Source organism: Myzus persicae, unplaced genomic scaffold (genome assembly GCF_001856785.1).
Source record: "Myzus persicae strain clone G006 unplaced genomic scaffold, MPER_G0061.0, whole genome shotgun sequence".
Taxonomy (NCBI): domain Eukaryota; kingdom Metazoa; phylum Arthropoda; class Insecta; order Hemiptera; family Aphididae; genus Myzus; species Myzus persicae.
This window is the reverse complement of record NW_019103557.1, coordinates 204,606-221,192: the sequence shown is the minus strand read 5'-3', so window position 1 is coordinate 221,192 and position 16,587 is coordinate 204,606. Positions and strand designations below refer to the sequence as shown.

The 16,587-nt window shown below is 29.5% G+C and overlaps 1 protein-coding gene across 9 annotated transcripts in view; it reads right to left on the bottom strand.

Moving 5' to 3' along the window:
* Window positions 1–16,587, bottom strand: part of LOC111034754 — a 71,987-nt gene continuing 55,400 nt past the window's right edge. For 3 of the 9 annotated variants that reach the window (XM_022316103.1, XM_022316105.1, XM_022316107.1), the window contains 11 exons: window positions 15,136–15,180; window positions 12,938–12,997; window positions 7,796–7,822; window positions 7,580–7,636; window positions 6,411–6,422; window positions 6,218–6,226; window positions 6,026–6,094; window positions 5,633–5,665; window positions 2,643–2,702; window positions 1,329–1,382; window positions 572–634 (listed from right to left, as the gene is read on the bottom strand). In XM_022316103.1, the coding sequence (XP_022171795.1) occupies window positions 585–634; window positions 1,329–1,382; window positions 2,643–2,702; window positions 5,633–5,665; window positions 6,026–6,094; window positions 6,218–6,226; window positions 6,411–6,422; window positions 7,580–7,636; window positions 7,796–7,822; window positions 12,938–12,997; window positions 15,136–15,180 (476 nt within the window). In that variant the 3' untranslated portion in view covers window positions 572–584. Of the gene's footprint in view, window positions 635–1,328; window positions 1,383–2,642; window positions 2,703–5,632; window positions 5,666–6,007; window positions 6,095–6,217; window positions 6,227–6,335; window positions 6,423–7,579; window positions 7,637–7,795; window positions 7,823–12,937; window positions 12,998–15,135; window positions 15,181–16,587 lie in introns of those variants that run through there. The other 6 variants (XM_022316102.1, XM_022316104.1, XR_002604579.1 and 3 more) reach the window with 6 other exon arrangements.

The following is a 16,587-nucleotide window of genomic DNA, read 5'->3' as shown; positions in this document are numbered from 1 at the left end:
AATATATAACATGTCAATATAATACTTTTATTTTTCTTATACTTATCAGTTATTACAGTTTTACACAATAAACAAACGACAAATAAAGAAAGGACAATAAACACAACAAACTACTAATAATGTGTATTTATATTGTAATTTTAAAATTTTAAATACAAATACCCACATAAATATATTAAATATGATATATATTATTTCATACTTTAAATTTAAAACTTTTTTTTATTTAGGGCTAAAATGTAATGTATAGCAATTATTGTATTGGGGAGTGTGAGGTTATAGATAATTAACATTTCTCATTGTCTCAAATGTTTTGTATTTATACATAGAGTTTTTTTTCTTAAATATTTAAACGTGGAAGTAATTTTGATATTAATTAAGTTAAAAATATAATTACGAATTATTTTGGAAACAGCTTTCGAAAATATTTCATGTTTTATTAGATTTATTAAATTTTATTACAAGCGCAATTGTTATATGACAAATATGTTAAATGATTGTAATAACAAAATCAAATTTTTAATTTATTCAATTATAAAAAAAATACCATTGATAATTTTCCTTATTATCAACAAAGATGGTGTTTACTTCCCCCAGTGTATTACCTCTTCTTGAGCTGCGACAGCATTATTTTCTGAAATATTTTAATAAATAGTGTTAACTTGTTGGACCTGAATTGACTAAATTATTTTTAAACTGTTTATTTTGTTCTCTCTTATAGATGGATTAAATAGGTTTTAATGTAAGTACTAAGTACCCAAAGAGGTAATATTTTCTAGTGGATTCAGACATATGTGGGCATAATGTACAAACTGATCCTTCGATTAAACAAATATTTACATATCACACGAAGAATGAAGATAAATGTTATAATTATGGATGTATTGGTTTATTGTTTATGTTTACATACAGGAAATGTGAATACAATATATGTCATGTATCGATACGAAAAATATGTAATAGAAATTGGAAGTTAATATTGCAGTATTGCAGTAATGTCTCCGTTTCGCTCAGAAAATTAACTGAAAATCTATGTTCGGGGAGTACAAACTTTACTTAGCAGGTTAAAGGTACTAATGAAAAAAATGAATGTGAAAAGACATTTTAGGTATTGAATAATTACTATATAATTCTAAGCTAATATTATGCAAAATACATATTTGTATAGGCTCGCACCACTGGAAGTCCTGCCTACGTTGAATTTCATTAATAACAGTTATAGCCGGGGTACAAATTGCTTGAATACATGTAAATTGTAAAATATTATAACTGTTATTAAATGTTGGTAATTCGTAAAATAATATCATTTTAACATTTTAAAATCTAACTTTTTGCAGCTTCTAGTTCTTCTTTCCACTCGTTTAAGGCTAATGGCCTGCAGTCTAAAAATTATCATTAGTTAGTTAAGTAGGTAAATGGTATTGAATTATGAATGATTAAATACTTAAGAATTTAGTCATTGGAATGTTTAGGATTTTAACATTTTTTTAGCATAATTAATAAAACTAATTGAATTAAAATCACAATAATCACATACAAAATATCTAAATTTCTAATTTTTACGCACTTATATAGGTACTCTAAGTTATAACAACTATAATCCTATTAACTTAAAGAAAAAAAATACTTACAGTTCCGATTTAATTTAATATTTACACGATATTGTTAAGTTTTCCGATATTTTCAAAACTATTCCTTAGGATTGATTTAAGATTCGATTTGCCTTACATTTTTTATTCTGAATCTTGATTTAATTTTTATATTCATATCTAATATTATAATATATACACAGGTACATACATATATATTATATATAACGTAAAAATCTTTAATCTTTGATGTAACTATCAAAACAACGAACAATTGTGAAATAAATTGGATTATATCTTTGTAGTCTTATTTACATAAATATAATATACTAGTGACTAGTGGCCTAAGGGCGCCCATAGGAAAATTCTCAAGGGGGGGGGGGACAACATTTTAATTCATCAATCTATTTTAATTTATAAATCTATTTTTTTTCTTCATAGTTTTCAATTTTCTATTTTCAACTCTAATCTCTACTCTCTAGTAGTTATAAAATTAATATTATAAATTACAATTAACATAACCTAACATAATACGAGTATTATTTTACAATAGCACTACTGGGTAGTGGGACCGACAGCCGGGCAATGTGCATGTGTAAAAATACCCATTCCGTTTCCGTATTTCTGTATTAAATATTATATATGTACTTAATTATAAGTATATATAAATCTATGATCATAAATAAAATATTATGGTGGTGTACACACACACACACACATATACAAAGCGTATTTGTGGCATACACAATATTTTAAAATTTGATGATTATCCATAGGATAGAAACGAAAAAGACAGTTATTATTTACAGCCGATGACCTGATTTGCCAAACTAATGAATGAACTGATTTTTCACTAACAAATTATAGATTTTCATATATTAAATTAATTTTTTAATTTGTATCTAAATAAATAAATAGATTCTGATCACAGTAAACAATTTTCCAAAATTTTTGACATTTTTCAGGGGGGGGGGGACATGTTCCTTTCTTGCCCACCCATATGGGCACCCTCAATGCTACCATTGAAGTAATCGTTTAATTCAAATATTTTACCGTTAAATATTAGTCTCATTACGTATCTTTCATACATAGTTTCTTCTCTAAGAGCCCGACCTGATAATTATAATTATAATAAAAATAAATGATTTATTTATTTAATAGATACACGGGAGTCAATAAAATATACAAAAACGAATGTCATTTAATAATTGCCTTATCAATGTATATATTATTAGAGACTGTCGTGTTGACATTAATATTTAATATTCATTAATCATTATAAGTACTGCCGTATTTGATCTATAAATAGGTACTCTGTTCAAGTTAAAAAACATAGGTTGTCGGTGGCCAGTTTTCATCTGGAAACAATCACGCGACACCAATTTTGCGGTGTTGTGTTTTATCTTTATTTTTTATCTCTTATCTTATCCGGATAAATGGGAAATAATTATGTTATATGAGCCGTTAATCAAGATAAATAATTTAATATCTAAGCTTGATAAAATTTAATTTTTAAATTAGGTATTATATATTTTTTGATTACAAAATAGTAAATAAATATTTATACATAAAATAATAATTATCATTCACAGATGTGCGAGGGTGATAGTGAATCAGCTTTTTATTTTTTGAAATATTGGGAATACAGATTAACAGAACGCGCTTTTGTGGAAACAATTTTTACTTTCTGATTCGAGATATACTTGTATATATTGTGATTGTAATATACTTATATACTAATATATAAATTAAATATTTTTGGTAGCATCCAAAAACAACATGCTTTTGATTTCGATCATAAAAAGGTCAATCGACAAATACCGCACACTTTATCGCTTATTGTGTGGCAAAAAGTGGTCGAAGTGGCCCAAAATAAGTGGAGTGATGCCTTTCAAAATGTATATAGTTCTCATACATCCCCTTCGTACAAAAGAAGTGAAAATTGTGAATTTAAAAAGTGAAAGGATGCCATCCCTTTGTATCTTCCCACACTGCGACGAGTATGGTCGAATTGCACTTATTTTAGTCGAATTGCACTTAGGTTTAAAAAAGGTAATGGCCGAACTGCACTCGGGTAAAAAACAGGTAGTGGTCGAACTGCACTTGGGCTCAAAAAAATATTTTAATAAAATTATCATACATTTGAAGGGCTTTTTTCTTTGCTGAATTTGAAATCATTCTCCGAGTTAAATTTAGTGGTTCTTCATGAATATGTATCAATTCAGACCGAAAAATTACTTTAGAAAATTCATCTAGATATAGTTTTGAAAGACAACCACGATAGGTACCACACCATTTAACACCATCATTTGCATATTTTTCTTTCTAAAATGTTTAATTTTGATACACGATTAAGTCACGACCTCGTTCACTTTTAATAATTTTTAAGCTGTTCATATTTACAAAGCGACGTAAAAGTGTGTAATGATTGTATTTTGTATAGATCTACATAGACACATAATACACGCCATACGGTGTACAATAAAAGTATTAATCTTACATGCGTTATCTAAATGGCACGAACTAATATAATATAATGCTATTAAATAAGTACACCGTAGCGTTCTTTCCGATGCACAATATTTTTAACTGGTTTTTCATTTTAATTTTTTTTTTTTTGAACGAGTGCAGTTCGACCACTACCTGCTTTTTACCTGAGTGCAGTTCGACCATTACCTTTTTTCAATCCAAGTGTAATTCGACCATTCATTTGTAGGTAATAAGTGCAACTCGACTATCCCGACTGCGACCACTGGTAGCAAAACACTGCAAAACGTATATAGTGGGTTAAAACCACACACTACTTTTAGTGTTAAATAAGGGATACCGGATAAGGTAAGATAATATAAAAATATACTACGCTATAATCTTGCTAACACGTTTCAAGTGTTTAGGCACCAGTCGTTATTAGTTGGTCTTGTATACATAGACGATAGACATACATTATAAAGTATGATTACGATGACCCAAACTAAAAATGTTTCACTAATCATTTTTAAATTATAAACTAATATACATTTTTTCGTTTGAATAAATAATAAATAAAAAATTATAGAATTTTAAAATGCTATTATTTTCTATTTATTTTTATTATACTATTATAAAGAATGCGGTTTTTGTCTATCGACCTTATTGTGGTCGACATCACAAGTGTGCGGTTTGTGGATACAGCAATTTCAAAACTTGTGCGTTTTAACCTATTAAAGTATTAAATGTGTTGTTTTAACCTACCCACCAATAGCTTGTTGTTTGGACATGTATCTTATCACAAGTGTGCGGTTTTATTAGTCAACGATATTTTTTATTCTTGAATTGTAAGATTTATTACTAGGACCCCCTCAAAAGGACGCAACACCCGCATATGTTGTCTCCATTTTTTTACAAACGTACAACATTGCAATAACTGCTTTGCGTGAAAGAGAACCACTCAAGCTGTAGTCCAAACAAGAAACCACATTTTTATACTATCAAGAGGGGAACATTTACCGCGCAACATCGTTTTTATTTTTTGCTATCACGAATGAAAAAAAGCTATTAAGGTTTGAAATAATGAATTTTTAAACAATGAGAACTTTCCACGTATTTGTGATATCAAAAAAATCAGAACTATGTTGCACAGTAAATGTTCTCTTATTTATAGTGTGCAAATTTGGTCGCTTATCCTGGTATACAGCTTGAGTGTATATAGAAGTGTCTTTAAAATCTGAATCACCCGTTTGGGTTATTTGACTAACATCTGACATATTATCTTCATAAAAAACTTTTTCACTTTAATTATTATGATTACTTTTGGGTAAATACATGAAATTAGAAAATTCAGAAATGAAATTGGAAAATTGCGTATATTTTGTTTTTAACTTATCAAGTTGTACAAACTTTGAGTGCATTTCACAAAATGAATTACAAGTATCCATCGGTAAAGAAGAGTTTGAAGAGTTTACTTAATTTATTCGTTTAGAAGAATTAAAACATTTATTATTTATATATTGATTTTCAGTAAGAACCTATTGAATAAGAAAAAAATAATATATTAAAGGTCTTACATTTTTTCATCATTTTCAAATATTTTTCGTTCACTGAAACAAAATTATTTATACTATTTTATTTTACATTATACTATTATAGGAACATAAATATATATGTTATGTACTTGTAAATACTATACATCAAAATTAATTAAAAATGTATTACACGATATCACCTAATAAACTTATTATAAACTATATAGGTAATTAAAATTAATAAAATCAATACGCGTTTTCATTTTTTTAAATTAAAGTTAATATTTATAATTTATTGTATTTCCCTTGATTACGAATCACTTTAACTGTAAGTATCAACCAATTATTTATTTGTTTCAGTTTATACCTTTCATAAACAACTACGTATATAAAATGACGCATATAATGAATACAGTGTTCTATAATATATTATACCGTTGTTATAAGTATTTTCTAAAATTGTGTATATATTTTCCTTCGTAACATTGTCTCTAGAGTGTTTGTCTATAAGAACAGGTAAGAATTGTTATAATTAAAAATATTTTTTTCTAAATTTTTATTAATATGGTATAAAATACAATAATCATTGTTCGATTATTTTTATTGAGGGTAAAAAAAAATACTGACCAAGGTTTTCTGCATGAGTTTCAAAAAAAAAAAAAATAAATAATGAACATGATTACAACATTTAATATAATTTATTGAGATTAAAATATAGTTTATGACTTTGAGGTAGATTATATACTTCTTGAATGTTCCTGTGCGATGTTTGTTGATGGTTGATGTTGACGGTTGTAATTAGTTTAAAATATGCACTTACTTATACTTTTTACTGTAATTATTATTGGAATATAAAGTTAAATTGTTTTATAAGTGTTCGGGATTTTTAAGTAGTTTCCGATTTTGTATACACTTTATATTTTAATATACTGGGTATCCTGTGAAGATAAACCCATTAGCCGTAGAGGTAGACCCGCCACCAGGACGGTTCTCCGACAAGCGCATGGAAAAATCACGTTTTCTCGTGTTTTGGAGGGGAGGAGGGGTTTGTACATAATTCTACATAGGTTGTACAAAATTGTACAAAAATAAGTACTAAGTACTGTTGTTCACATACACAGTAGCGAAGATAACGCACGCCACTACCCTCGTTGGCTGCTGCCTGGGAGTAAGTAAGTAGCCACAGCTACTAGCTCCCGGATGGGTGACCACTCGGGTTCATAGTAGTTAAAAAACCTTGCTACACGCCTACACATACACGTGTTTGCTACCTACCGTAACAACCGTAACGATCGTAAAAAACAACCTTCCGAACCAACCTTACCCCTACCACAGTTTATAACCCCTACAACAGCTAATGGCCTTAGTCGCCGGGCTTAAGTTCAATAATTCGTCAGTGAGACATAAAACCTCTTTGTTTCTTTTTTTGCTTAGCTCACATTAAAAGTACAATAATTCCAATGCACTCCAACTGTCAAGGTTAGATTTTAAGATTCGGAAGTGGCAGTGCTTGCGAAACGAACCTAAGACAAAAACCTGATTTTCGCTGTCTTACGAGTATTCATATAAACTAAAAAAATGAACAAAAATAATGAAATGCTGAAACTTCAAAATATTTAGAAAAATAAATTCTACAAATTGGAAAACTTCAATTGTTTCAAAAATAAATAAATAAATAATAATTTTAGCAAAAAAATTTAACTAAATTAAAAGTAAAAACTATTTTTTATTATACCTAGTATGCGCATTATATACCTGTGGGTCATTATTCTATTGGGTAACCTCAAACTTCCTCAATATATGGTAAATCAGGTATCTAAAAGTAGGAGTGATGCAGTGCAACAAGTAATATACACTTATTTTAAAATATTAAAAAATGCACATAATAAATATATTAAAAAAAAAATATGTATCTTTAATCGTAAATAAACGTTTTTAAAAATAAGTAATGAAGTAAATCAAGTATTAGGTAGTATTATTTGAACTTACTTATGGCCTGTAATTTTAGTTTATAAGAATCTAGAGTCTCCTCTGAATGTGGGTAAACTAAAAATTATAAACTTTAAGACTAGACACTTCTTTAAGAATAAATAAATAATGTGTTTAAGATTTATAATATTTTTTTAACTTCAAACAGTTTCAAGACAAATAAATATTGTTAGTGTTTTAAAACAGTATTAAATTAATTAAAATAAGTATGCTTACTGTATTGGTAAGCTGTGGGTAATGAATCTTTTAATTTTAATTTTATAACTGTATTTATGTTAATACTATAAAAATAAGATAAACAAACATTTGAAAACAGTACCCATAAAAAGTGATAACTGTATGGTTTATAATCAAATATCAATGTTATAATAATTGTAAATAAGTTCGACTTGTTACTTTCAACATGAACGTGTGTTAATCACGGGTAATTTTAATTGTCAATTAATAATGTCATTATGAAAAACAATGGTCAGAAAACTGACATCGTTTTACAACCTAGTCAACTTCATCCAATGAAAATAACAAAAAACTAAAGTTTGTATCTCTCCCATCCGTTTTGCTATATTATTTGCCTCCGACTATACCTGCAGTGATAATGAAATTGTCATGCTCCTTACCAAATTCATGCTTCCATACTCTACCACAGATCACGAAGTGGAGCTTTCGGCCCTACACATATATATATATATCTATACATCGAAAATACATGAAACTCTTCTACAATCAACATCGTTTTAGCCCAAATCAACAGCTCAAATGGTTTTAGCTGTGAGCTTTGGTTTAACTAGGTAAAACGAAGGGAGCAGGGGAATAATTCATTTACAAAAATCAAACATTAAAAGAGTCGTGAGTCGTGATCCATCACAATGTCATAATATTGACAATGCTCCCTTCACACTTACAATCATTGCCATCAGATTCTCGAAGCGTCAAATGTGACGATAACAACCATACGGAGGAGCGCACATTTTACTATTTTGATGTTAATCAAAAAATATTTATTGTAGAAACTTGGAATACCCTGCTGTTTCTTCAATTATAATTGTTCACATGGAATTGACCAATCGAAATATTAATCAGAGTTAGTAATAATTTTAAGCTCTTTTTAGCCATTTTTGATTTTGGGTTTAATAATTGTTTTTCTATCAGATACCTATTAAAGATTAAAAAAACTTGAAAATGAAAAAAAAAGATTCATCAAGAACTATGTAAAATTGGAAATATTAAAATAATTGGACGTAATTATTTTTAAGAGCGTTGGATGTTAAAATAGTTGCCACCCGAAAAACAACATTATTATTAATGCATCATCACCTGCCCAACACTCAAACGCAGACATATCCGTGAATTATATTGTTTTTATTTTTGTATTCTATTATGTTTTCTTGTGAATTATTATATAATATGTAGATTATGCCGCGATGACGGAATACCGGTCATGTCTTTTTCTTTTAGTCCGTTCCGTATAGCAATAGCTAATACGGAATAATTGTGGTGCACTCTTGCGCAAATCGCCGTCATATCATAATATTATTTTACTGTCGCAAGCGTAAATATTATTATATGCAATATAATTATCTATATATACACAGGAAAGTGTACTTTACCAAGAATCAACGCCCAGACCAAACCGCTGGGTCTAAAGACTTGAAATTTTATATAGAGGTTCCTTAAGCAATGTAGGGGCGCACTAAGAAAGGATTTTTCAAAATTCGACCTACAATGGGGTAAAAGTGGGGTTGAAAGAATACAACAGTGGCGCCATCTATCAAGAAATATTTAATTTAAATACACAATATTGGTATTAAAATGAGTGAAATAAAAATAAAAATAAAAATAATTTATATCGATATAATAATAACAATTTAGACTTTTCGATGGCAATTAATACATCAGCTCGATGTACTGGCTAATACAGTATAATCTATGGTTAATCTGGCATGTTTGTTTTTTTTTGTTTATATTACCCGGAACACGTTGGACAATTATTTAAAATATTATATTTATTCAATTTAATTGTTTTTTTTTTTTTTAAATGTCATCGATTGAAGTTATTCTTGTCAATGGAATGTTGACACCTCAAATAGTTGTACCAATTATCGGTGATGGTGCCTTCCTTTTCCGTTTAATATCATTTCATTTGTTTAACACTCAAGAAAGATGTCAGGAGATCCGAAATACAATTGTTTCTTATGTGTCTGATAATTGGAATAACTTTAATACTATGTCTTACAATTCAAATGGTGACAACTTTTCCACTGCTGAGGCTTATGTTCGTGAAATGGTCAATCCTACTGCCTACGGTAGTTATTGCGAATTGGTTGCAGCTGGAAATATTTTCCCATATTTATTTCAAATTTATTATAATAATAATCTTTATGCAAAATTTGGTGTAGATACATTCTCAGTAAAAAGATTGCGTCTAACTGGAAATATTAAAGTAAAAAGTAAAAAGCTTCGCCGTGCTAGATATACGGATAAGACTCGAATCAACCAAGTTAAGAAAGCTAAAACAAAGTACAAAGCAAACAAACACCAAGAAACTTTAGTGTTTCCGCCTAAAATTAATTTAATCAATTGGAAAATTAAGAAATTATCTGGCCTAGCATATAATCCCACAATTGATTATAAAAATAACATTGGCATTTGTGTATTACTATGAACCAAAAATGTAATTTTTGTAACGCTCTCAAGTGGAAAGGCGAAACTCCTGGTATGTGCTGTAATATAGGTAAAACACAACTCGATCCTTTACAGCCGCCCCCAGAACCATTACGCAGTTTACNCGTTCACGTTCATTCAAAAAATGAACGCGTTTATTGGGCGTTCATTTAATTTTTTTTTCTCAGTAATTACTAATTAAATTTAAATTCGATATCATAGGAACTACAATGGAAAATATTATTATAATATGATTGATTAAAATATATTTATTAAATGGTAAATAAATTAAACGTCTTAATAATCGATCAAGTTCATTAAAAATATAAGCGTTCACGTTCACGTTCTATTTTAAAAATACGAGTGACGTTCACGTATCGTTCACTATTTATGAACGTGAACGCATGAACGTGCGTTCATGAACGACGTTCTTTCCAAACACTGGGTAAAACACAACTCGATCCTTTACAGCCGCCCCCAGAACCATTACGCAGTTTACTTGAGGGAGACCATCCTGATCATGATCACTTCATTAATCGTACTAGGAAATATAATAGTTGTTTTCAAATGACTTCGTTTGGTGCTAAACAGATTGTTGAAGAAGGTTGTATGCCAACATTTAAAGTGCAAGGCCAAGTCTACCATTTGTACGGCAGTTTGATTCCAAATACTCAGGAAAACCCACAATTTTTACAAATATATTTTGTTGGCGAAGACGAAAAAGGAGTTAAACTTAGATGCTCTCTTCGATGTAAGAGAGGATTATTTTTCACATGGACAATTGTATGTGGCATGCTCTAGAGTCAGTATACCCACAAATTTAGTTATTGTAGCACCAACAGGAAAGACATCAAAAGTAGTTTATAGAGAAATGTTGTAAATGTTGTAAATTTTGTTGTCATACATTATTATTCTTTATTATTTGATTGAGTCTGCTTGATTAAGTGGTAGGTTTTTTAACGGGCTACGAAGTGCACGGGATCAGCTAGTTTATTGTATATTGAACAATTTATTGTGTCAGACGACCAATATTGTAGTAACCTGTTGGGCCAAATGAGCAAGAAGTTTATGTATTGTGTATTATTTTGAAGCATTATTATTGAAGCATTTTTTGTATTATATCATACAGTTTTAATATCGTAAATTCGTGTTTACATTTATTCTTATATAAGTACACACATTTACACATCCCCCGCACACAAGCGTTCAATAGTCTTGCTCGGTAATCCCGTTCACTTCTATTGGATTGCTTATACATGTATACACAGTAAACACATACACAGATCGGTCGGTGTGTGAGTGAGCGTATGGAGAAGCAGCGACCAGGCTAACGGTCTATTATTGTAAAAAAAAAAGGATATCAATATTTTATTTTGTTGTTTGAAAGTCGGAGACTTTCATCTTAGAGGGTTGTAGTAAACCCAAAAGGAGTAATATATTATTCATTATTATTTCATAACACTTATTAGAATATATTATTACTTATAATGATAAATTATACACGAGGTATAATTTATGATCGATAAGGTAGGTATAAATATGCGATGTTTGTAAAAGCCTAAATAACAGGAAACATAGATCAGATTTGCATAATAATGCTAATCAGCAATATTGGGGGGTAAAATAAGAATACTAGAATATCACGCCACTAGACGTCATTGTTAGAACCCGCATAAGTACAGGTAGAGCACCTACCATTCTTTAGAAGATCATAGGTGTAACTAGGATTTAATAGTTACAGGGGCTAGAGTCCTAGAAAACTAATGTTCAAAATAACTTTGAGGGCCTCACACCTCCACCGCTATAAGCGTAACTGTCCTCTAAAATCAAAATTAAAAATTAACAATAAAATGAAAGTATAAACTCATTTAAAAACAAAATGTAAATAATAAAACAAGTACAATATATTTTTAGGGGGATAAATACACATTTAGAGGGGCTAAGCCCCACTTAGCCCCCCTAGTTACGCCGATGAAGATAGACATAACTGCTCGATAGCTTAACGCGCTTACGACAGTGTGCTTAATGATTTATATGTTTAAATTATAGTTAATAAATTGTTTTACTTTATTGTTATCAAAACAAATCTAAGCGTTAATTAATTTCAATACCTATCTTTCTCAACACACACCTCAAGACTGACGACTACGTGCTTCGTCGTTAAATAGTTAAAGTGCTATAGATCGCAGTGTCATGCACAGCGCTCACCACATCCCCATCTCTGGCTCTAGCACCCCGAAGGGGGTGATATCGCCCTCTTTGGAAAATACTGTTTTAAGCAAATCTAGATTATTAGGGGAACCATAATTTCAAATTTCAAATTCATACGTTTGGTCGTTTAGAGAAAAATGAAGTAAGCGCGGCAAAACTATGGAATTTTATAATATTTTCCTGGGCAGATAGCGCCTCTGTTAAATCCTAATATTATCTTATTTTCCCTTTTAGGGGTTGAATTTCCAAAAATCATTTCTTAATGGATGCCTAAGTCACAATCGTTATCTGCATGCCAAATTCTATACCGATGCGGTCCTGCCACTGGCAGTTTGGGTTGTGCGTTGATAGATCAGCCAGTGACTCATCTTATCCTTTTATTCTTTTATGTTTAAAGTTCGATACATTGCACATTTAGATAAACTAAATTTAAAGCCGTTTAGTATCTGAGTAATTGAGTACAATATTTATGTTATTTGAACTTACTCAGTTTTGTAAATTTACACATCCAATTATTCAACCGTTTTTTATGGGGGAAAAGTTCCTCTAAAATATATAATATTTATAAAAATGTAAATATTGTATGTTGTATGAAATAAATAATTAAAATAAACTGATTTAAATATATACTGATTGAATGTTTTTGCATTTACATTAGACAATGAATTGTTATAGCTCTACATTTTAAGATGATAATATATTATTCTACTAGATGAATGTAGATACAATGTAGAACAGAGTGCAAAAAGCCAATAAAATCCAATTACTTTAATTATTATGTACCATTCTTATAAAGTATGGAAATCAACATAAACCATATAAAGTTTACTAATAAAGTTCATGGTGATGATTGATGACCACACTTAAAAATCTGCACGTTGAAAGGATCTCGTATACATGATTAATAGCAAAACAAATTCAAGCAAACTATACATTTCTGAAGGCAATGTGATAGATATTTTTTATGAAATCTAAATCAATATTGAAGTAACAAAATATAAACGAATGTAAATAGGAAGCTAACAATCAAAATCTATAAAAAAAAATTTGCAGTTCATTGGTAATTGTATCATTTTGATAGTGGTAATGCTAAACCGATGAGTCTCATTTTTTTATTTGTAATGTTTGATATAGTCCGAATCCAAATAAGGGATTTACAAAGAGAACAGTTTGATAAGTCAACCGGAATATTGGAAAAATCAGGAAAAGCTGAAAGTGTTTTTTCCCTAACTGTATTTTCAACGTAGAGTTCAAACTATGATGTCCAGAAAGTTAAAATTGTGTAAAGTTCGTGGTTCCTTTGTACCACCATGTAATGGTTGCACTAAGAAAGGATATTTCAAAATTGGCATTATGAAGAAAGTGCTCACCCAAGGAATTTGAGATTTACGATGGGAATTTAAATTTTATTTTGTTTATAAATGTATGTCATTATAAATGAAGGGGTCAATGGATAAAGGTGTTAACTGACATTTTTTTAAAAAATGCATTTTATTGCATGAATAAAGGTGTTATAATGTTATAAACATTATATCAAAATTTGATAAGGTTTTATTTAGTAGTTACCGAAATAAAAAATTGATAAGGATGTTATAAGAAGAATTAATCATTAATTGTAGTGGATAAAAGTGGTAGTGTATGTTAACTCCTTAGAACAAAGTGTTATTGGATATTACCGCCTTTATCCATGCTGTTATTGAATTAAATTTCGGTGTTATTTGTATATGTATTTTTAGACACTGTCTGCAAATATTATACCAATGTTTCTTCGTGGATTGTTTTTACTTTAATTTGTTATTGGTTAATATTATTATTATCAAATAATAATGTTTCTAACAATTTTTGTTTGTTTGATATTGATTATCTAAAAAAAATATTGATGGTGAAAAAGTATATTTTCGTGACAGTATTAAATGGATACGAACAAGTAAATTTGGTAGCTACCAATATAAAGAGTCACATAATGAAACTGTTCCATTTAAAACAGTGCATATCCTTAAGGATAAAATAAACAATGCTAACAACTATACTTTAGAAAGACTGACTGACAATACTGGGAATATATCTAAAGAAAAACTAGACAACATAAGAACACAAGTACAATTTGTTCCTGATGAGTTCAAGTGGTTTTATGAACAATATTTTCTATTATAAGCTTAATTTTATCATATCCTGTTTTTCTAAGTACAAGTATTATTCATAGTAATATTATAAATATTGATTTGGTTAATATTTGATAAAAGTTAATTAATTTTTTTTTTCATTGGTGTTTTAAGTTTTAGACATAAAAGTTATATTATATTTTTTTTTTGACTAATAATGTATTTTATTAAAAATAAATCATAAAAACATTTTCTCTTTATAACTCATTTATTCACAGTACCTATTACATATTTATACCATTATTTTATAGATAAAGGTGTTAAATGACGTTTTTTAGTTACTTGGTGGAAGTACAATATCCAAGTTATAGTATGTTACAGAGGACCCCTAGACCCATATTTATGCTCTTATAAGTAATTTCATATATTGAATATCAAAAAAGTTCCTAACTTTACAAATATTTAGTTACAAAAGTTGCGTTTGTGAACAATTTCAAAAATGTTAGTTAACACTTTTATCCATTGACCCCTTCATTAATAAGTTAACCCTTTAATAAATTATTTATGCACGATATTGCTTACTCTGGCATTTTGTTGCTCCATCATTTTTAAATTCTTCAGTAAAACCTAAAATTAAAATGGTTAAATTACTAATAGGATTTTAATTATTTAAACATATTATATTCTGTTAATTGTAATATCGAATGACCTAACTATTGAAGCTTTGATAAGTACCTACGATGGTTTGGAGAAAATAATCATGATGCAGTTTTGTATTACAAATATTAATATTAGCTATTAAGAATATTTTGAATTATAAATCATATCACATTCGATTTGAAGGTATTATTTATATCTTGTTTTTGTAGTGTAGAAAATAATGTCTTTGCACATTGTGCATTGATCATATCGAATGTAATTAAGTAATAAGTATACTAGCCTGAATAAATAATAATCAAATAGTAAATAAAACAGAATATTTTAAAAACAATTTCCTCAGATAATAATCATTTGCGTTTATAACTGAACAGCGAATATTTGTTCTCAGTTACATCTTTTAAAGCTGGTTATACAGAGAGGTTTGACCGCACGCTGTCACGGTTTATATCCGCTGCGGATAACCGTCTGAAATTAAACATGGTTTTTTCAAATATGCTCTTTGATCTCCCGAAACCAAGTCTCGGATCTGAGCAGAGAATTGTCTGCGACCGCTGTTATTTAATTTTCAAGCAAACGCCCGTAAATGCTCTTTAAAATTAAACTATAATTTTCTGGTTTTCTAATAGACCAGTTTAAACAGGCGGATTGTTCACCACTATCCGCTAGTGGCCGTTTTGTGAAAAATTCGTTTAAAATTCTATTTAAATACAGATACGAATATATCCATTCAGATATTATTTGAAATACTAAGTAGTTCTCATATAAAAAAGTATTGAAGAACAAACTAGCGATTATACTGCCTAGTAATGATTCGTAATTTACGGATGTTTATTAGAAAAGTTTGCTGTTTATTTATATAAACTAAAAAGATTTATATAAGGAATATTGGGGTATAAAATCATGCACCCAACGATTTTGAGACCTTCGGTTTGACGGATGGGATTTTGGTTTACAATTCGAGAGTGTGTCGTAGCGTTTGGTTGAGACACGTAAATATACATTATCCTATTCCCGGTTCGCATGAAAAAGTGGCGTCTACTCGTAGGTCTCGTCTGGATGTATGGCAATAACAGATGCACTCAAGAGAACTTTATTTTGGTTGCCCTGAACTCTAATAAAAAACAATTTATTATTTTCCCCGCACACCTTACGACTGGGAAATTGTTTGTGCTCGAAAGTCGATGATCTTTGTATACTGGTCGTTCAGACTACGGCCGTAGTGTCGTGTGTGATTAACCTATTCACTACCCGGTACGGTAGGCGACACGCCGAGAGCTTTCCTCGGGTGGCAAAGTATAACGGTAAAGCCGATAACTCGGAGTGGTTGTCGTCGATTGTGTAGGATAAGCAATCCGCAATTCGTCGACAGGTGCG